General features: G+C 44.9%; 1 protein-coding gene across 1 annotated transcript; it reads right to left on the bottom strand.

Annotated features, from left to right (window-relative positions):
* Nucleotides 1-1,500: 1,500 nt before the first annotated feature.
* Nucleotides 1,501-13,974, bottom strand: C3H2orf92 (chromosome 3 C2orf92 homolog). The gene is made up of 5 exons (XM_069580584.1): nucleotides 13,809-13,974; nucleotides 13,641-13,718; nucleotides 6,940-7,053; nucleotides 4,537-4,687; nucleotides 1,501-3,122 (listed from the first exon to the last, which is right to left on the bottom strand). Exons 1-5 carry the CDS (start codon nucleotides 13,828-13,830, stop codon nucleotides 2,990-2,992), a joined length of 498 nt encoding a protein of 165 aa, XP_069436685.1. The 5' UTR covers nucleotides 13,831-13,974; the 3' UTR covers nucleotides 1,501-2,989.
* Between the last annotated feature and the right edge of the window lie 7,690 nt (nucleotides 13,975-21,664).

Below are 21,664 nucleotides of genomic sequence, written 5' to 3' on the forward strand. Positions count from 1 at the left end.
ACTATAAAGAAAGCTGAGCACTGAAGAATTGATACTTTTGAACTGTGGTGTTGGAGAAGACTCTTGAGAGTCCCTTGGACTGCAAGGAGATCCAACCCGTCCATTCTAAAGGAGATCCAACCCGTCCATTCTAAAGGAGATCAGTCCTGGGTATTCATTGGAAGGACTGATGCTGAAGCTGAAACTCCAATACTTTGGCCACCTGATGCAAAGAGATGACTCATTTGAAAAGACCCTGATGCTGGGAGGGATTGAGGGTGGGAGGAGAAGGGGACGACAGAGGATGAGATGGTTGGATGGTATCACCGACTCAATGGACAAGAGTTTGAGTGAACTCTGAGAGTTGGTGATGGACAGGGAGGTCTGATGTTCTGCAGTCCATGGAGTCGCAAAGAGTCAGATATGACTGACCAACTGAACTGAACAGAGAAATGGAAAGAAATCTCATGTTCTTGGATTGGGAGAATTAATAATGATTGCTAAAATGGTCATACTACCCAAAGTAGCCTACAGATTTAATGCAATACCTATCAAATTATGCAAGACATTTTTCAGAGAGCTAGAACAAATTATCTTAAAATTCATATGGAGTCATATAAGGGCCAGAATTGCCAAAGCAATCCTGAACTAAAACAACAAAGCAGGAGGCATAACTCTCTCAGACTTCAGAAAACACTGCTGCTGCTGCTGCTGCTGCTAAGTCACTTCAGTCATGTCCGACTCTGTGCGACCCCATAGACTGCAGCCCACCTGGCTCCCCCATCCCTGGGATTCTCCAGGCAAGAACACTGGAGTGGGTTGCCATTTCCTTCTCCAATGCATGAAAGTGAAAAGTGAAAGTGAAGTCACTCAGTCATGTCTGACTCTTCACGACCCCATGGACTGCAGCCTACCAGGCTCCTCTGTCCATTGGATTTTCCAGACAAGAGTTCTGGAGCGGGGTGCCATCGCCTTCTCTGTCAGACAACACCACAAAGTTACAATAATCAAAACAGCACGGTATTGGCACAACAGACATGAATCAATGCAACAATCTAGAGAACCCAGAAATAAACCCATTCACCTACGGTCAATTAATCTTCAAAAGGCAGTGAGAATATACAACGGGGGGAAAGTCTTTTCAGCAAATAGTGTTGGGAAAGTTGGACAGCCACATGTAAATCAAAGAAGTTATAACACTCCCACATACCATACACAACAAGAAACTCAAAATGGCTTAAAGACTTAAATATAAGGTGCATACTGAGTTGATTCAGTTGTATCCAACTCTTTGCAACCCACCAGGCTCCTCTGTCCATGGGATTCTCCAGGCAAGAATACTGGAGTGAGTTGCCATGCCCTCCTCCAGGGGATCCTGCTAAGGATTGAACCCGTGTCTCTTACGTTTCCTGCATTGGCAGGAGGATGCTTTACCACTAGTGTCTCCTGGGAATCCCAAAATATAAGATATGACATTATAAAACTCCTAGACGAGATCATAGGCAGAACATTCTCTGACATAAATCGTACCAATGTTTTCTTAGGTCTCCCAAGACAATAGATATAAAAACAAACAAATGGAACCTAATTAAACTTAAAAGCTTCTGCACAGCAAAGGAAACCATAAATAAAATGAAAAGACAACCTACAGAATGGGAGAAAATACGTACAAGCAGTGTGACTGATAAAGGCTTAATTTACAAAATATATAAGCAGCTCTTATAACTCAGCAACAAAAAACCAAACAACCGAATTGAAAATTGGGCAGAATATCTAAGTAGAAATTTCTGCAAAAAAAAGAAATACATGTGGCCAACAGGCAGTGGCAACCCATTCCAGTATTCTTGCCTGGAAAATTCCATGGACAGAGGAGCCTGGCAGGCTATAGTCCATGGGGTTGAAAAGAGTGGGACATGACTGAGTGACTAACACTTTCACTTTCAACAGGCACACAAAAAGATGCTCAACATGGCTAATTTGAGAACTGCAAATCAAAACTATAACGAGGTACCACTTCATACTGGTCAGAATGGCTGTCATTAAAATGTCTACAAATAACATGCTCCTCATAGATGTCTTGGGCCAGGTCCCCCCATCCCTTGATTGGGAACTTTGCTTAGGCCACAGCCCTTTCTTGAAACTCTGACCTCAGATTTCGCTCCTGTCCTTGTCCTTCCCAGAATGACTAAGACCCAACCCCAAGAGTATGCCTGTGGGCTGGGCTCCCCCATCGCCCCTATCACATTCCCAGACATAAGAAGGTGTGCGTCCCCTTCAGGTGACATGGGAAGGCATGGACGGCACCTGGAGCACGTGCCCTGAGGGACCCCTGTGGCCACAAATGCAACTGTAGGGCAACCTCCTCCAGCCTCAGGAACCCCCTTCCAGGAGACAGGAAGGTATCATCCTTCTCTCCGGACCCTGCCTTCCAGTGTAGGGGCAAGAACTGCCTGAGCTATAATGGCCACTCTCTTGCTCTTGCAACACCAACCTAAGTTTCCTCTTCCCTCCTGTCTCCTCTGGACCCCAAGCCTCAGACCCTTGGCCCCTTTAGTAATGGAGACACAGAGGCATAAACTGACTACCAGAGAGCTTCAGCTGGCTGTTTGCATGTTTTCAGAAATCTGTGATAGCCATGCCTGATTCAAATATCTCTGATTGCCTCGTGTATTTTAGTATCACCTGGATATTAGTTGTTCAATTCATATCTGTTCAATGAATGGCTGAAAAAAACTAACCAATGTTTTAATAAATAAATAAATCCATTATTTTGTCAGGTTAGTCTCTGGGGAAACGTGCTAAGCCTCCTGTATTAGCCATCAATGCTGTTACCATTATGAGCAATCTGTGGTCAAAACTGTTTTCTTGGTCCATTCAAAACTGAGAGGAAAAGGTACATGTTTTAGGGTGCACCTCACAGCCAGAAATCCAAATGCCTTTCCACGCGTCTGGATGGAGAATCGCCTCACGTCGCAGCTTTAGGTGCTGGTGCCTGGGCTCACCACCTGGCTTAGATACCGGAATTTAACTTCAACCGTTTCTGTTTTCCTGCATGTTTTTTGGTCTTCTCGTCTTGAGACTTTTGCCACCAAGTCTTTCCATTCATTATAAAAATATTGTATGTGATGTCTGCCGGAGAATGCCTAAAACAAAACACACAGAAGCTGTACTCCACAGCTAAATGTGTAGCAGTTCGTAACGTCTATTCCTTGGGAGGCAATAGAGGCTGACATTTCTGAGCGGGGCGGAGTCTGAGTACTACCCATCAGAAAGGTGTGCCATGTGTGAAATTCATTTTGCCTCTGGGAATTATGGAGCCTCTGGAAATGTCCTCCCCCATCCTCAACTTTCTCATAACCAGCCCAGGCTCCTCACAGCTTTGCTTCTTGTCTTTGGAGCGGAGCTGCAGCCTTCACTACTTCTTTTGACACTTCTGAAAGACCCAGGAAGGAAATGGTGAGTCTGATGGATAGGCCCCTGTCAGAACCATGAATCGGGTCAAGCTTATTCCCAGGAGCTCTTTCAATCTTCTCTCTCTAACATTTGCCATATTCGGGGCTCCCCTTTCACTTCAAGGGACCCGCTGCTGCCTCAGAGGAGAAAGGTGTGTGGTGGTGGTGGTTGGCCTGAAAGGGTTATTGGTCCTGGGAGCCTCGGCATTTTACAGGACACTTTTAGGGAAAGCCGTGCCATTGTGGTAGGGAAATGTAAACACTGCACCATGGCCCCCTTTCCCTGCGGACAGGCTGAGTATCCAACACAGTGGTGGGCAGGACCTGAGCGGCCCTAGGAAGCTGCTCTTTCCCGTGTGTGTCCCAAGGGATGCAGACTGAGGCAGATAACTTCGAGGTACCGCTATTGCAAATGCATAAGGTTGTAAACCGTTTGTTGTGCCTGCTCCTGGTCAGAGCCACTGTGCTTGAGCTCTCCCATCGGGGGGATAACTGAGGGATTTATCAGCTAGCACAGGAGGACACTAGTCAAGACGGCCACAGTTGGAACAGAGTCCTGGAGGGTTCCCTGCTGTGCCAGACATTAATCCCTCCTTTGCTGGGTCATGGGGAAGACTGGGAAGTCTGGGGAGGTCCTGGGGAAGGGGCTGTTTACCAACCAGTAGAGGCATCTTTCAATATTCTACCAACCAGCGCTGCTGCAGGAGCGTGAGCGAGCCTCTCCTCTCCTCCGAAGCCTCCCTCCCCACACTCCCGGAGCTGGGCCTTTCCATTCCTTTCTGCCCCCACGATCCTGTTTTCTGACCTTTCCGCCAGAGGCTGTCCCTTCTCCTCTTTCAGTGGCCCTCAGCATAAGAAGCGGTGTGGCCTGATCTGTGGTGGCCTTCAGAGGCCAGGACGGCCCAGACCAGGAAACCCCAAACCCAGCTGTGCATCGGAACCAAAGGCAGGGTGTCCAGGAAGCACGCCAACCAGTGCTGACACACAACCAGGCTCGGAGGCCCCACCCTCCCCTGGGATCCGGGGTCAGAGGACGCTCTGGGCCGACGCTGGCACAAACACCTGCGGGCTCCTGGGAGGAAGGCGGGCGCTAAGAGCCACTCACAGCGACTGTCTCTTCCTGACGTACGTGACCAGTGCCAGCAGCAGCAGCGCCGTGGCCGCGACAATTCCCACCACTGAGACGGCGGCGACAACGATGTTCTTCTGGAGGAACTGCAGAAGCTGTGAGCACGGCATGCCCCTGCTTGGAACATCTAAGTGAGAAGACACACGGCCGAGTCAGCAGAGAGCGGCCATCCCATACACACCCGTGGCACAGCCTGTTGGTTCTGCTTGGAGCCCGGGTGAAAACCTCAGCTGCTGGCTCCAGGAGTCCTCTTGGGGAAGCAATGGGCTACGTTTAGGGAAAGACCTTCATGACCTCTTTGGTGGTGAAGGTGAGATGCTGAGGGTATGAGTTAGCGAGGAGCCAAGCGACCGGTTTGGAGGAGGCGAGGAGAGAAAAAGGTGAGAGTGAAGATGGAGGGAGGGGGTAGGACCACCATAGGAGGTGAAAGTCCTGCCGCGATGGCTTTTAAGAAAGAGAGTAAAAACCATTAAAAAGGAGTGAGATAATGCTGCTCCCAGCAGCATGACTGGACCTAGAGATGACCATACTGAGTGAAATAAGTCAGACGGAGAAAGACAAATACCATGCACTACCACTTACATGTGGAATCTAAAAAAAAATGAGGACTGATTTAGAAAACCGAAACAGACTGACATAGAAGACAAACGTTTATGGTCACCAAAAGGGGGGCAGCAGGGATAAATCAGGAGTTTGGGATTAGCAGATATACACTATTATATATGAACTATATAAACAACAAGGCCCTACTGTATAGCACAGGGAACTATATTCAATGTCCTATAGTAAACTGCAATGAAAAAGAATCTGAAAAAGAATATGTGTGCGCGTGTGTGTGTATATATATATGTGTGTGTGTGTTTATATCCTGACTCACTTTGCTGTACACTAGAAACTGATACAACATTGTACATCAACTACACTTCAATAAACAAAAAAGGAAAAACAGAGTCAAGTCTCCAGTGCAAGGCTTTTACAGGGTAAAGATACGGTCTCTTCTCTGCTGCCCGCCATTCCCAGCTTCAGGAAGCTCTGCCATGCACACTATCTGCCTTGCGTGTGTGTGGGTTTGCGGGAATTTCATGACATAAGGCAAACATGATGCCAAGCTCTTTCGACTCTTGAGGACTTGCAGAAAGCTTGAGGGTAGATTTGGAATGTCCCTGCATGTGGGCTGGGGACTACAAGGCAATCTTAGCTAGAGCTCAAAGGAAGGTGTCCACAGCTGACATTGGGGACTCAGAGCTTCGGGTACCTCATTTGTAACGTGACCCAAAACCGACACAGGAACCAGGGAAATGGGGCACGGAGGTACGATGATAGAAATCAGATGTGGAGAGCTGCTGAGGGGAGCTTAGTGATGCAGGCAAGAGGATGCTGGCCAAGGGCCTTCTTGGGATTTAGGGAGACAACTGGGGCACCTCCAACTCCCCACCTTCATCAGCTATATGTCAAGAGGCAGCAGCAGCAGCAAGCAGCTCTAAGGGCTCTGCTGGGATGATTCAGCATTTAATCCCTGAGAGTTAGGAAGTGACAACCAGCTATGATTTTGATAGTGGGTGGCTATGTGGAGGGAGCGTCCTGGGCTTGGTACCAGCACATTGCCATGCTGGGTAAGTTTCTATCCATTCTGAATGGGCCCAGCTCAGGCTATCCAAGGTGAAGATCAAGGACTAGGTTAACCTTTGGCATGTAATCCCTCCTGCTTGTTAGAAAGCATCAGTGCTCAGTAATGTCAAGGACTGCAAACATGATGCCGATGTTATGAGTGACCCTGGCTGTGTAGAAACAACATCAAAGTAGCATCTTTGTGAAAGTGAAAGTGAAAATATTGCTCACTCAGTCATGACCGACTCTTTCGACCCCATGGACTACAGACCACCAGCTCCTCTGTCCATGGGATTCTCAAGGCAAGAATACTGGAGTGGGTTGCCATTCCCTTCTCCAGGGGATCTTCCCGACCCAGGGATGGAAGCCAGGTCTCCTGCATTGCAGGATTCTTCGTCATCTCAGCCACCATGGAAGACCATCTTTTTGAAAGGGTAGGGGCAAATTCTTGGAGTTAGGGACTTCCCTAGCAGTCTAGTGATTAAAACTCTGCTTCCACTGCAGGGGCGCTGATTCAATCCTTGGTCAGGGAACTAAGGTCTCGAACACCTCGTAGCATGGCCAAAAGACAGATTTCTTTTTTTAAATTTCCTGGAGTTAATTCAATTCATAATTTTAACTGCTATCTGTATGCTTTTGTGAGTAAATTAAAGGTGTCCTGACATTTAGTCTGTTCCATTAAAATACCATGAAAGGCAAACAGACGCCTTCTGAAGACATCCATACTGAGGCATCTTTTTTAGCTCATGCTGTGCAGATTGTTATTAATACCTGGACTGACTGCTTCTTGAAGCGTCCCTTTACTGATGGTCGTTGACTGCGTATCACTCACATCCCTGTTGACTAGAGAGGATTCTTGATCCCTCTGCTCCTCTGCAATGTGATCTACAAAACACAAACACAAAACGTGTTCATCTAAAAACAGCCAGCAGGCTGTGACTAGTTCTGTTTCCATGATGAAAGTAAATGCCTCCAGAGTCAAAGTGAGGTGTCAGGAGAAAGGTCCAAATGTACATCAGTGTTTGGGGTTTTTTTATTTATTTATTTTTGGTTGCACTTGGTCTTAGTAGCTGCAGGTGGGCTTTCTCTAACTGAGGCACACAGGCTCCAGAGCGTGTGTTGTTTATTTTTTTAACCTAACACATTCCTGGATAGACCCAGGCCATGGTTCTCACCCTGGGGTGTGCATCAGAATCACCAGGAGGCCCTGTGAGAACACAGACTGCTAGGCCCCACGCTAGAGTTTCTGATTCAGTAAGTTTGGGGTGTGGCACCCCAAGTGATGCTGGCACTACTGGTCAGGGGCCACACCTACAGGACCTAGCAAGAGCCTTTCAACTAGTTGCCGAGCCTCTCCGACCCCAGGGTTGACTGGTATAAACAAGAGATAATAAGACCTATCTCCCTGACAGTATGATGTTTGTGAAAACAATTCATAACCACAAAATACTATTAAACAATGTTTCTTGAGGTATGTGGCCAAGATGGCGGGATAGGAAGACCCTGAGCTCATCTCCTCTCATGAGTAGGACAGAGTCACAACTATTTGCAGAATGACCATCTATGAGAATGACCTGAAGACCAGTGGAAAAGATTTCCCACTACTGGAGATGTAAAGAAGGAACCATGGTGAGACAGGGTATAGTCAGGACGGACTCCGCAGGCAAGGTGACCTGCAAACAGGAGTGTAATCACAACTGTGGATCTTCTCCCCAAGGAGCAGGGGCTCAAACCCCACTTCGGGCTCCCTAACCCAGGGCTCCTGCCCCAGGAAGATGAGCTTCCTGGCTTTGAAGGCCAGCAGGGTTTGCAAACAGAAGAGATAAACGGTTGTAGAAAACCAGGGACTTCCCTGGTGGCCCAGTGGCTAAGACTCCATGCTCCCAGTGCAGGGAAGGCAAGGTCGATCCCTGGTCGGGGGCTGGATTCCACATGCCACAGTTAAGAGTTCGCCTGCCACAACTAAGACCTGGTGCGGCCAAATAAACAAATACTAAAAAACAAACAAAACAAATGAACAAAAACCAACAGAGACCCTGCTCTTATAGAATACACCCAAAATCTCAGTCCCAGCACAGAGGCAATAATTTGAAAGGACTCTGGTCAGAGCCCCTTGTTGATCTCAGAGAGGCTCCCAGAGAGGGAGGAGGCAACAGAGACCCCCCTGAGAACACAGACGCTGGCATAGCCATTTTGGGGGACTTGCTCTTCCACAAGGACTCTGGGACTGGCAAGCGCCATCGTGGAGGTTTTGAGTCCCCCCTCTAGTCTATCAGTGCTGGGGGCTTGCCTGCTCACCATTGGACTGGCACCAGTCCCAGGACTCCTGGGCTCTGCAGCCAGCCACACCAGGACCCAGTGCCACAACACCAGAGGGCCCGAGGCAGGGCCTGGCAGCCAACTGAGTCAAGGGCCAACCTCACCTACCAGCACCCACAGTAGCCAGCCCTGTCGCAACCGAAGAGCCCGTCAAGCCCACAGAATGGGCACTGCTAGAGCACACAGCTTGGGTGACCATAGGGAAGTGGACTGTGGGCCCCTTAGGAAATCTCATACATAAGGCCACTTCTCTAAGAAAAGGAAACATGACTGACTTACTTAACACTGAGAACTAAACACAATTATGTAAAATGTGGAGACATATGAAGATATTTCAAATGAAGGAATAAAACAAAACCCCCAAAGAACTAAGCAAAGTATAGAGAAGCAACCTAACAGATAAAAAAGGTCAAGGTAGGATCATAAAGATGTTCAGTGAACTTAGGAGAATTATGAACACAGTGAGAAGTTTAACAAAGAGTCAGCAAATATGAAGAAGAAACAAACAGACTTGAAGAATAATAACTGAAATAAAAAATACACTAGAGGGAACCAACAGTGCATTAGGTAACACAGAGGAACGGGTCCACAAACTGGAGGATTGAGGAGTGGAAATCACCCAAGCTGAGCATGAAAAAGAAAAAAGAATTTTAACAAATGAGGATAGTAAATGTTAAAATATAATATATTCATATGTTATGTTAAATAATGTTCATATGTTATGTTAAACTGAATATAATATGTCAATATATTAATGTTAATGGAGAAAAGACAATCTCTTTAACAAGTGGTGCTGGGAACACTTTCTAACACCATACACAAAAATAAACTCAAAATGGATTAAAGATATAAATGTAAGATCAGAAAATATAAAACTCCTAGAGGAAAATATAGGCAGAACACTCTCTGACATAAATCACAGCAAGATCCTCTACGATCCACCTCCCAGAGTAATGGAAATAAAAGCAAAAATAAACAAATGGGACCTAATTAAACTTAAAAAGCTTTTGCACAATAAAGAAAACTATAAGCAAGGTGAAAAGACAGCCTTCAGAATGGGAGAAAATAATAGCAAGTGAAGCAACTGACAAAGAATTCATCTCAAAAATATACAAGCAGCTCATACAACTCAATACCAAAAAAAATAAATCCCCAATCAAAAAATGGGCCTAAGAACTAAACAGACATTTCTCCAAAGAAGACATACAGATGGCTAACAAACACATGAAAAGATGGTCAATATCACTCATTATCAGAGAAATGCAAATCAAAACCACAATGAGGTACCATCTCACGCCAGTCAGAATGGCTGCGATCCAAAAGTCTACAAGCAATAAATGCTGGAGAGGGTGTGGAGAAAAGGGAACCCTCTTACGCTGTTGGTGGGAATGCAAACGAGTACAGCCACTATGGAGAACAGTGTGGAGATTACTTAAACACTGGAAATAGAACTGCCTTATGACCCAGCAATCCCACTGCTGGGTATACACACCAAGGAAACCAGAATTGAAAGAGACACGTGTACCCCAATGTTCATTGCAGCACTGTTAATAATAGCCAGGACATGGAAGCAACCTAGATGTCCATCAGCAGATGAATGGATAGGAAAGCTGTGGTACATATACACAATGGAATATTACTCAGCTATTAAAAAGAACACATTTGAGTCAGTTCTAATGAGCTGGATGAAACTGGAGCCTATTACCCAGAGTGAAGTAAGTCAGAAAGAAAAACACCAATTCAGTATATTAATGCATATATATGGAATTTAGAAAGATGGTAACAATGACCCTATATGTGAGACAGCAAAAGAGACACAGATGTAAAGAACAGACTTTTGGACTCTGTGGGAGAGGGCGAGGGTGGGACGATTTGGGACAATAGCACTGAAACGTATATTACCATATGTGAAATAGATGACCAGTCCAGGTTCAATGCATGAAGCAGGGCTCTCAAAGCCAGTGCACTGGAGCAACCCAGAGGGATGGGAGGGGGAAGGAGGTGGGAGGGGGGTTCAGAACGGGGGGACACATGTACACCCGTGGCTGATTCATGTCAATGCATGGCAAAAACCACCACAATATTGTAAAGTAATTAGCCTCCAATTAAAATAGTTAATTAATTTTTTAAAATAAAGTAAAATAAAATTAAAATATTTCAAGAAATGAGGATATGTTAATATATTAATATGTATGTTAAATAAAAAATATTTCAAGAAATGAGGATATGTTAATATATTAATGTTAATACATATGTTAAAAAACATTTCAAAAAATGAGGATAGTAAATTTTAAAATATAACATGTTAACAGATTGTGTTAAATATAATATGCTAAAAGACTCTGATGCTGGGAGGGATTGGGGGCAGGAGGAGAAGGGGACAACCGAGGATGAGATGGCTGGATGGCATCACTGACTCAATGGACGTGAGTCTGAGTGAACTCCGGGAGTTGGTGATGGACAGGGACGCCTGGCGTGCTGCGATTCATGGGGTCGCAAAGAGTCGGACACAACTGAGTGACTGAACTGAACTGAACTGAACTGAATATATTAATGTGTGTATCCTTCTCCAGGGGATCTTCCCAACCCAGGGATCGAACTCAGGTCTCCTGCATTGCAGGCAGATTCTTTACCAACTAAGCCACAAGGAAAGCCCTTAATATATACTAATGTGTGTGTGTATGCTAAGTCATGTCCGACTTTTTGCAAATCTACAGACTGTAGCCCGCCAGACTCCATGTCCATGGGATTTCCCAGGCAAGAATACTGGAGTGGTTTGCCATTTCCTTTTCCAGGGGATCTTCCCAACCCAGGGATCAAACCCAGGTCTCCTGCATTGCAAGCACTGAGCCACCAGGGAAGCCTGGAATATATTAATATGTATATTAAATTTTAAAATGTTTCAAAAAAATGAGGATAGTTTAAGAAACCTCTGGGACAACATCAAGAAAGCTAACATTCACACTGCAGAGAACAAGAAGGAGAAGAGTGAAGAAAGGGGCAGGGAACTTACTTGAAGAAATAATAGCTGAAACTTCCCTAATCTGGGAAAGGAAACAGACATCCAGGTCCAGAAAGCACAGTCTCAAACAGGATGAATCCAAAAACGTCTGCACCAAGATCTAAAGCGGCAAAAATTAAAGAAAAAGAATATACTCCAATAAAAATAATTTTAAAAGAAAAAAATAAAGAGGAAACCCACAAAGCGGCAAGGAAAAAGCAATTTGTCATGTATAAGGAAACTCCCATAAGGGCTATCGGCTGACATTTCAGCAGAAAGTTTGCAGACCAGAAGGGAGTGGCATGATGTTCAAAATGGTGAAAGGGAAAAACCTACAACCATGAACAGTCTACCCCGCAAAGCTATCACTCAGATTTGAGACAGAGATAAAGAGTTTTACAGACATGTGAAAGCTACACTGAAGCAGTTTTACAAGAAAACTTAGAGGGACATCTCTAAGCGGGGAAAGAAAAAAAAAAGACCACAACTGGAAATATGAAAATTACGAAAGGAAAAATCTCATTGGTAAAAGCAAACATATAGTAAGGTAGTGGAATAACCACTTATAAAGATAGTAGGAAGGTTAAAAGACAAAAGTAGTAAAATCATCTACAGCCACAATAAGTAAGGATACAGAAAACAAAAAGGTGTAAAATCTGACGTCAAAAACATCAAATATGGTGAGGGTGCAGGAGTGGAAACTCAGGACCGTCGGAATGCATTCGAACTTAAGAGATCATACTCAACGGTGAAAAGCTGAAAGAATTTGCTCTAAGATCAGAAAAAGACAAATATGCCTACTCTGCCCACTTTCATTCAGCACGGTATTAGTCCTAGCCAGAGAAACCAGACAAGAAAAAGAAATGAGAAATTCAAAGAAACAACTGGAATCTACAGATTCAATGTAATTCCTATCAAAATACCAATGGCATTTTTCAAGGAACTAGGACAAATAATTCTAAAATGTGTATGGGAAAAAAAAGAATGAAATATTGCCATCTGTGGCAAATGGATGGACCTAGAGATTATAATACTAAGCAAAGTAAGTCAGACAGACAAAGATAAATATTATACGATCTCACGTATATGTGGAATCTAAAAAAATAATACAAATACACACACACACACACACTGAAAAAAAAAAAAAAAGCAGAGGAGTGAAACAGATGAGGGAGATTAAGAGGAACAAACTTCCAGTTATAAAATAAGCATGTCACGAGGATGTAATGTACTGCACAGGGAATATAGCCAATAATATTGTAGTAACTTTGTATGGTGCCAGACAGCAACTAAACTTGAGAGGTGTGAGTTGCTCAGTCGTGTCTGACTCTTTGTGATGTCATGGACTGTAACCCGCTAGGCTCCTCTGTCCATGGAATTCCCCAGGCAAGAATACCTGAGTCGGTAGCCATTCCTTTCTCCGGGCTATCTTCTCAACCTAGGGATCGAACCTGGGTCTCCTGCGTTGCAGGCAGATTCTTTACCACTTGAGTCACCTGGGAAGCCCAGTAACTAAATTTATGGTGATCATTTTGTAATGTATAAAAATATTGAACAAGTATATTTTATACCTGAAACTAATACGATATTTTAAGTCGATTATACTTCCATTTTAAAAAGAATGCTTCTTGAATTGCAAGGTCAATGCAGAAGATTAAATACACTCAAATATTCATTTATTGGTAGAGGGACCACCAAATGGTTTAATAGAAACAGACAGGGCTGAAAACCTGCAGCTAACTCTGCAGATGAATCTGTCTAGGAAGTATGTGATAACAGCCTCACGTGGTTAAATTATTTCTGGAGAAAGAAGGAAACTTGTTTCTTATTCAGTTTGGCTTAGAAAAAGAGAGAAGATGCGCAGATTAATATGACTGGTAATTACTTGACTTTGGAAATGCCAGCCTGCCCAATCAGAGTTGAGAAATTAACCACCACAGACAGAAAACTCTGGATAACATAGATTTAATCTACTAAGCGGTTGTGTTTGCCTTGCTCTTTCATAGCGTTGTTTAAAAAAAAAAAAAAAAGATGGACTTGCCACTTAAACACAAATTTTGACACTCCTTGTCTCTGTAACACAAAGACAAAAAGCAGAATCAGGAGCCACCACCTGCACTTATCACCAATATGATCATAAATTCTCATTTACCTGACGATCTTCGGAGAGTTTGGGAGATGTTTTCCACGTGTGGTGGGTTGTGATTTTGATCAGCTGTTGGATTATTTTCTGTGAGGAAAAAAAAATAACCACAATTACCAAGGTTCGCCAAATACGGTCAATTTTCAAGCTCTATTTCAACTTTAGAAAGCCATTAACTGTGAGAAAAGCAGCAATCCATGACAAGAGCAAGTACAAGGAGCAACCCCCCTTCCCCCTCTTCCTGCCGGCCGCTTTTCCACGGTGGAGTCGATCCAGCTTGTCCGTCAGTAACAGCCTAGACCTGGTAAAATCATCTTGAAGGAGCCCAGAACCAAGAAATTCTGGCTTTGTTCTTACGGAAAAGCTGAAGTTTTACATTCTTAGAATTTCTCTGGGTTTTGTTTGTCTTACTCTCAGGAGGCTCTCGCATAGAAATGAGCCTTTGCTTGTGTTAGCACTTTATTGCTACACTGTTATTGAAGACTAAGCTCACTTCAGTGGAGCTACTGCTAATCATTAAGGGCTTGAACTCTCCACAAACCTGGGCTCACTCTTTCCAAGACACTTCACTGCTCAGAAGGATAATTTCTTCACCCCTCTTCCTAGCCAGCCGTCTTTTTTACCAGTGATTCTGGTTTTTTGAAAGGTCTGCTAAGGAAGAGATGCAGACAGTGTGGTCTGGGATTTCCTGGTCCCCACAGAGTAGCCCAGAGTGGCTCCTGGCCTCTGAAGAGGGGTCCAGTCAGCCTTCTTTTCCTGTGGGGTGTCACCTTCTCCATTGCCTGCAGGGGCTCCTCAGACCCCTTCTTTCTTCACACCCCCCTACTCAAAACACCTTATGAGGCAGACCTGCTCCTCGTTTGACCTTCCAAAGTTCCATGCAAGTACAACCGAAAACGCTTGTTTTGGTGGCAGGGAGTGTGTGGTGCTAGGTCCCTGCTGTGGCGCGTGGGCCTCTCTCTACTTGCGGCAAGCAGGCTTAGTTGCCCCATGGGCATGAGGGATCCCTGCCCCAGCCAGGGATCGAACCTGAGTCGCCTACATTGGAAGGTGGATTCTTCACCATTGGACCACCACGGAAGTCCCTAAAACATTTTTTAAACACCTTCAGTTATAGCAGGTTTCTGTCCAGCAATTATTAATGACACCGATTCTCTTACTAGCTGTGAGCTTTTGGAAGACAAGAATGCCCTCTCCAGCTCTCCGGTTCCTGGCAGAATGCTGACCACTGAGAAGGAGAGCGCTAGGTAGGTCTCAACTGAGACTGCGACTGCAAGCAACCTCATGAAAGACCCTGAGCCAGAACCACCAGCTATACCTGTCTTGCCGGCCAAGACTGTAGTTGTTTGAAGGCTGAAGAGCACTGGAGGCTCTGCGTCCAAGGTGGCTCACACAGCTGTTGGCAGAAGGTCTCACCTCTACACCGGCTGTAGGCAAGAGGACTCAGCTCCCCGTCACAGGGGACCCCTTGGAACTGCTGGAGTGTCTTTACAGCATGACAGACAACTTACCCCCAGGCGAGCAGTCAATCCCAGACACAGCCAGGCGGAAACCCCAGTGTCTTCTATGGCCTAATCTCAGGAGCGCCACATCACTTCTGCCATATTCAGTCATCAGAGGGAGGTCACTATGTTTAGCCCACAAGCGAGGGAATGGAGATGAAGCTCCATCTTTTGAAGGGAGAGGTATCAAAAAATTTATGGACATATTTTGAAACTGCAGTTTTTGTGACCCTTTGTGACCCCATGAACTGTAGCCCATCAGGCTCCTCTGTCCATGGGATTTCTCAGGCAAGAACACTGGAGTGGGCAGCCATCCCCTTCAGGGGATCTTCCCAGCCCAGGGATTGAACCTGCATCTCTTGTGTCTCCTGCACTGGCAGGCAGGTTCTCTTATCACTGCTCTACCTAAATCACAGGAAGAATGAAATTTTCAAGGAAAACCGTTGAACGAAAAAGGAACATTCACTTGTGTCTATATGAACGAGGATTTTAATCAGCTGCCTCTGGTTTGGTGTAAGAATTGTGGATGGAGAGAAGTAACCACCTTACAGAGGCGTCTACACTCTGCGGGAAGACAGGATCTAGGTATACAACCTGGACCATTAAGCAGAGACCCCTGAAGGATTCCCAAGATATTAGATTGAACCGCGTGAAACTGGAGATCTTTGACAATTTTTGACCTGAAAAACAGTAAGTTCAAATGATTCAACCTAACATTAGAGTGAGGTTTTCTAGTCTACATATTTCTCCTGATTTTGAGACTCCTAGAAACCCAGCATTAAGGATTACCAAGATAAGTGTGATGATCAATCTGTAATGTGATCCTTTGTTTACAAAGAAAATAGAGAATTGGCTTCACACCAAGTTTAGATCGATCTCCACACCTTGGGGATCTGGGAAGAGAGAGGAAAATAAGTCCATTTTGTACTTAGAAAGTGGTCAAACATCCAGTCAAGCTCCTCTCAAGGAGAAAAAGCAATAAAGCTGATGATCGATCGGCAGTTTTAGAGGTGATGTCATTTTTGGTAATAGGCAAAAGTTGAAATCTACCAACAAGACCAGTAGGGACATGCCTCAAAGGTCTGAGGGGGGTGGCACATTTTTCCCACGGGACCAAGCTTAACTGGGCACCAGGGACTCCAGGCCACGTCCTGTGTCACAGGGGGCAGCAAGTGCTCACTGTGAGGCCTGTGTTTGACAATTCTTTCATACGGCGATCACTTGAAAGGAAAACCCTGCCCTCACTGCTCTCCACTCGTAATGTTTCCAGCAGGGGGAGCCCACTCAGCAGAAGACAGAAGGAGGTCCTGCCCTGGGAATACTGGGCACCCGGTCTACTGAGAAAATGTAAGGACTCGTCATGAGCAATGGCAAATTATGCTCAGTGTCGTGTCTGTGAAACTCTTTTGCCTAAAAGTTCTTCCGGGTGTCCTTAAAAGGGACCCTGGGTAGTCATTTCCCAGAAAACCGGGATGATGTGGACTGTGTTGATAAAGCCACTCTCGCCAAGTGTGGTCCTCAGCACAAAGACATCCTCTTGCTTCTTTCAGTACCAGGTACCAAAGAGATGCCCAACCATATCTAATTTATGACTATCATGCAATTTTCAGAAGGAAATGTGTAGGGCAAATTCAGGGATATTAGAACTATTTTTTTTTTTTTAAAGAGAATTCTGTGGTAAATTGATCTTCGAAAACCATCTAAGCCAATGGTTCCAAATGCCAGGGGCTGGCGTCTGACCGACTGTAGCCAAGTCACTCAGAGAATATGAAAGATGTGCAGAACCAGGACTCCACTTCTAGAGACTCCTGGTCACTTCTGGAAATAAGATCCCCTGGAGAAGGAAATGGCAACCCATTCCAGTATTCTTGCCTGGGGAAATCCCATGGACAGAGGAGCTTGGCGGGCTACAGGTCAGGGGATCACAAACAGTCAGACATAATTGAGCCACTAACACTTTCTACTTTCTGGAAATAAGGATTTTTTTTTTTTTGGCAGGGGGGTGGGGGGTGCGGGGGGTGGCATGTGGGATCTCAGTTCCCTGACCAGGGATCAAACCTTCGTCCCCTGCATTAGAAGTGCGGAGTCTTAACCACTGGACCACCAGGAAAGTCCCAGAAGAAGGATATTTAATAAGCTCTTTCCATTCCACAGCCTCTTCCCTGTGGCTGATGCATAGTTGGGATTGGGAACCACTGAACTAGTTTCTCTTTCTGTGCCCAGGAAAGACTACAGAGTTGCCAGCTCAGACAGTGGCATATTTGGCCTTTTTTTTTTTTTTCTTTCTTTCTTGGCTGCACCACTCGGCTTTTGGGATCTTAGTTCCCTGGCCAGGAATTAAATCTGTGCCCCCTGCAATGTAAGTATTGAGCCTAACCATTGGACTGCCAGGGGAAGTCCTGATTTTTCCTTTTAGATCTTTAAATCTGTCAAGGGAAGAAATGCTGCATGGGATTCTAGTTCCTTATCCTGTCTTCATCCCCTTTGCTTTCATCCTAATTGGATCTGAAATGAGTCTGCTCATCCTCTGAAGGGATGGAGACAGCCCTCCGGGTACCCCTTCCAGGAAGTGCTCAGCCCCCCGGGGTAGGGGAGGGACTACACTAGTAAGTTTGGGAGGATTCAGGTGCTTGTGATTGGCTCCTTTCTCCTTCCCCCTCTCTCTAGCTCTCTACCTCTGTCTCTCTGCAGAGAGCAAACATTTTGATCTGCTTCTCTATGCTATGAATTTTACAAAAGCCACATCCCTCGCGGAGGGGAGCTGAAGAAGGCATAGGTATCCTAAACCTTGCCAGTGATCACAGCACTCTAGGATAGTTTCAGGTGAAGCACCCCATTAGCCAGCCAGGTATTCCTGGAGAAGACAGTCTGAGTTCCATCTGCTGGAGCTTTAGCTTAGTGGCACACTTTGTTCTGAACTTGGGCAAAAGGGAAGAAGAGGTATTACTTATTGATCACTAACTCCAATTTTATCCATCTGCATTTACCGTTATTGGACATCCTGCCTGTGCTGTCAAAGAAAAATTCTGGTTCATGAGAATTCCCATCAACAGTTGCTCCTGTGATGATGAAACACATGAAAAAAAAAATAGAAAAATCTTTATCAGTATACCCTCAAAAGCACCTTAGGCCTCTACTTTCAGTGTTTCTTTAAAAATTATTTCTCATATTATTTTCCATTACGGTTTATCTCCGGATATTGAATACAGTTCCCTGTGCCAGACCGTAGGACCTTGTTTTTATTCACCCTAGTTGGCATCTACTAATCCAAGCAGCTCCCAATCCAGGGCCGAAATGCTATTGTAGAGAGCAAACTGTACTTGGAAATGTGTTTGGAAGTTTGTATGTTATTGTGGAGAGAAGCACCAGCTAGTTGCTGATTGTAGAGGCCATGGGAATGGAGCCTCAGAAATCGAAGTTCACATCTTTAGCAAAAATTTCAGCACAGCACTCACTCCTCTGCTGTCGGGCCCTGCTGGCAATTTCTGACACACGATTCCGTCCTTGTGACCTGTGATCTGCCTTAATCCCCAAAGTGTCCTTCAAAAATAATAATGTTATGAAGCTGCTTTACACTTCTGTTATTTCTACAGATGTCCCTAGGGCAAGTGATTTTCGTCCTTGATCTTATCCATGGAATGAGGCTCTAATGACTGCACCAGCTCTCACCCAGGCCTGGAATTACCCTCAAGCCATGTCACGCACATGGAAGTATAAAGCGTGTTCAGCAAAAAGTTATTACACCACTCAGGGCTCTGGGTGTGAGAAACAGTAAACCCCATTTGCAATTCCAGTCTCTATCCTCTGAACAGCCTCCAGAAAGGAAGAGCTTGTCTGACCCATGAACTTGAGGGATTTGCCCCAAATAGGGCGATAGTCACACTTTCATCTTGGAGGTTTATAGAGAGAATTTCAGACAGTTCTTTCCTTCACATCTCAATTTGTCTTTTCCGCACAAGTAGCTGTTCTAAAGAATGGTAAGATGATAGCACAGTGCTTCCAACACAGAATAAAAGCCAACAGAAAAACACACACTTAGAGTTTTAAGCACATATACTTGCTTTCTTTTGTGTCTCTCTTTGTAATTGATCTGCCAGCTGCTGCTCTTGTTTCTTCTAATGGAACTTTGGAAAATACTTGCACTAGAATTTCATCTCAAGAGAAGTAAATAAAGGCGTATTAATATCAGCAGTGGTGTTACAATTTTTTGTAAAAAAATTTTATAATTTTTCTCTCTAAATACAGTGAATAAATAATACAAACTCAACAAATAAATGAAATTACACTTTCAAAGTCTTTCTGTTGGGAAGGGAACTTCTAATGACATAAATCATTTCTGAAAAATTGTGATCCCACTAGATGTCCTGGGCAGTAAAAATTGTCCACCAAAGATATGTGGCTAGAAACTTTCTCCCAAATCTCATAATATGGAGTGTCATAATTTTCCTTCTTATTCTTGTCATTTTGACCCACCTCTGACACTTTCCCTAGGACAGCCGATAAAAATGGGTGAAGTCTGGAGGGTAAAAATAAAGCAGAATACATCTTTAAGCCAGAAAAACCTCTCTGCGTATAAAAGAAATCTGTTTATAAACTGTTCCTAATTTTTCATGTTACAGGTTTTTTAATATATGCATTTCTTCTTCCATTTTTAGGGCCTCCCTGGGGGCTCAGATGGTGAACAATCTGCCTGCAATGCAGGAGACCTGGGGTCAGTCCCTGGGTTGGGATGATTCCTTGAAGAAGGGAATGGCAATCTACTCCAGTATTCTTGCCTGGAGAATACCACGGACGGAGGAGCCTGGTGAGCTACAGTCCATGGGGGTCACAAAGAGTTTGACATGACTGAGTGAGTAACACATTTCACTTTCCAAATTTATTTATTTATTTATTTATTTATTTATTTTTGACTGTGCTGGGTCTTTGTTGCTGCTCAAGAGCTTTCTCCAGTTGCAGCGAGCAGGGGCTGCTCTTTGGCGTGATGCACAGGCTTCTCATTACAGGGACTTCTCTTATTGTGGAGCACAGCCTCTAGGGCATGCAGGCTTCAGCAGTTGCAACACAGGTTTAGTAGTTGTGGTGAATGGGCTTAGTTGCTCCATGGCATATGGAATCTTCCCGGAGCAGGGATCAAACCCATGCCCCCTGCATTGGCAGGCGGATTCTTATCCACTGCGCCACCAGGGGAGTCCCCTTATTTTTTAACAATATTTATTTATTTATCTGGCTGCATTGGGTCTTAGTTGCGGCAGGTGGATTCCCTAGCTGTGGAGCATGGGCTTAGCTGCTTCTCAGCATGTGGGACGTTAGTTCCCCAACCCGTGTCCCATGCACAGCAAGGCCGATTCTTAACCACTAGACCACCAGGGAAGTTCCTCTCCTTCCCTTTTAAAAGTTTCCAGTCTTCTACTTTTCCCTGGGGACAGCAGTTTTGTTTGTCCTTCTAAGTTGACTTTGCAAAGCCACAGAAAATAGTTATCACAAATTCAGTTTATTTTGTGTATATTCTGAATCCCTTTTCAAGAGCTGTTGGTACGTTAGTACACTGGTGAGGGGTCTACTCACAGATGGACTAAATGCTTACAATAAGGACACCAAGTGTAGCCATCACATTCGCTCATTCAAGATGATGAGTTCTCACAGCCCCTTCCTTGATGAATGCAATGACCTACCAGTTCCTGAATGATTGCTCAGAGAGACTCTGGCAAGTTTATTGGTGGCCCACCAATGCCAAGGTCAACACTGGCCTGGCAGTGGGCATGTCAGTCGACCCAAGGGGGTGATGGGATCTCTCGAAACTCTGCACCAGACACCATCTTCAGATGCACCCACCCCCTTTTCACACATGCGGGGCTGGATTCAGAGACACAGGGGAGCTGCTAAGAAGAGAAATGTGCTCTCATTCCCAGATGGGAATTTCTGAAAGCCTGGATAGAGTGACTGCAAGAGCTATCTGCATCTACTGGATCATTCAACCATGGTCACTTACCAACGACCAATTAGCCAGACTTATTGATCCTTATCTCACACATGGAATAAGGGCAAACCCGGAATTCCTGAAATGCTTTATCTGCATCAGCTGAGATGATCATGTGGTTTTTTATTTCATTCTGTTAATGTATAATAGTATGCTACATTGATTGACTGATTGATTGACTGATTGATTTTCCTATGTTGAACTGTCTTGGTGGTGGTTTAGTCACTAAGTTGCGTGGGACACTTGCGACCCTGTGGGCTGTAGCCAGCCAGGCTCCTCTGTCCCTAGGATTTCCCAGGCAAGAATACTGGAGTAGGTTGCTATTTCCTTCTCCAGGGGACCTTCCCAACCCAGGAATCGAACCCATGTCTCCTGCATTGCAGGGGGATTATTTACCTCTGCGCCAGGGAGCCACCAGGGAAGCCCGAACTGTCTTAACTTCCAGGAATAAATCCCACTTGGTCGAGTGTATAATCCTTTCAACGGGATGATGGATTCGGTTTCCTAGCATTTTGTTGAGGAATTTTGCATTTATATGCACAAGCGATGCTGCT

This window comes from Ovis canadensis, chromosome 3 (assembly GCF_042477335.2).
Source record: "Ovis canadensis isolate MfBH-ARS-UI-01 breed Bighorn chromosome 3, ARS-UI_OviCan_v2, whole genome shotgun sequence".
Taxonomy (NCBI): domain Eukaryota; kingdom Metazoa; phylum Chordata; class Mammalia; order Artiodactyla; family Bovidae; genus Ovis; species Ovis canadensis.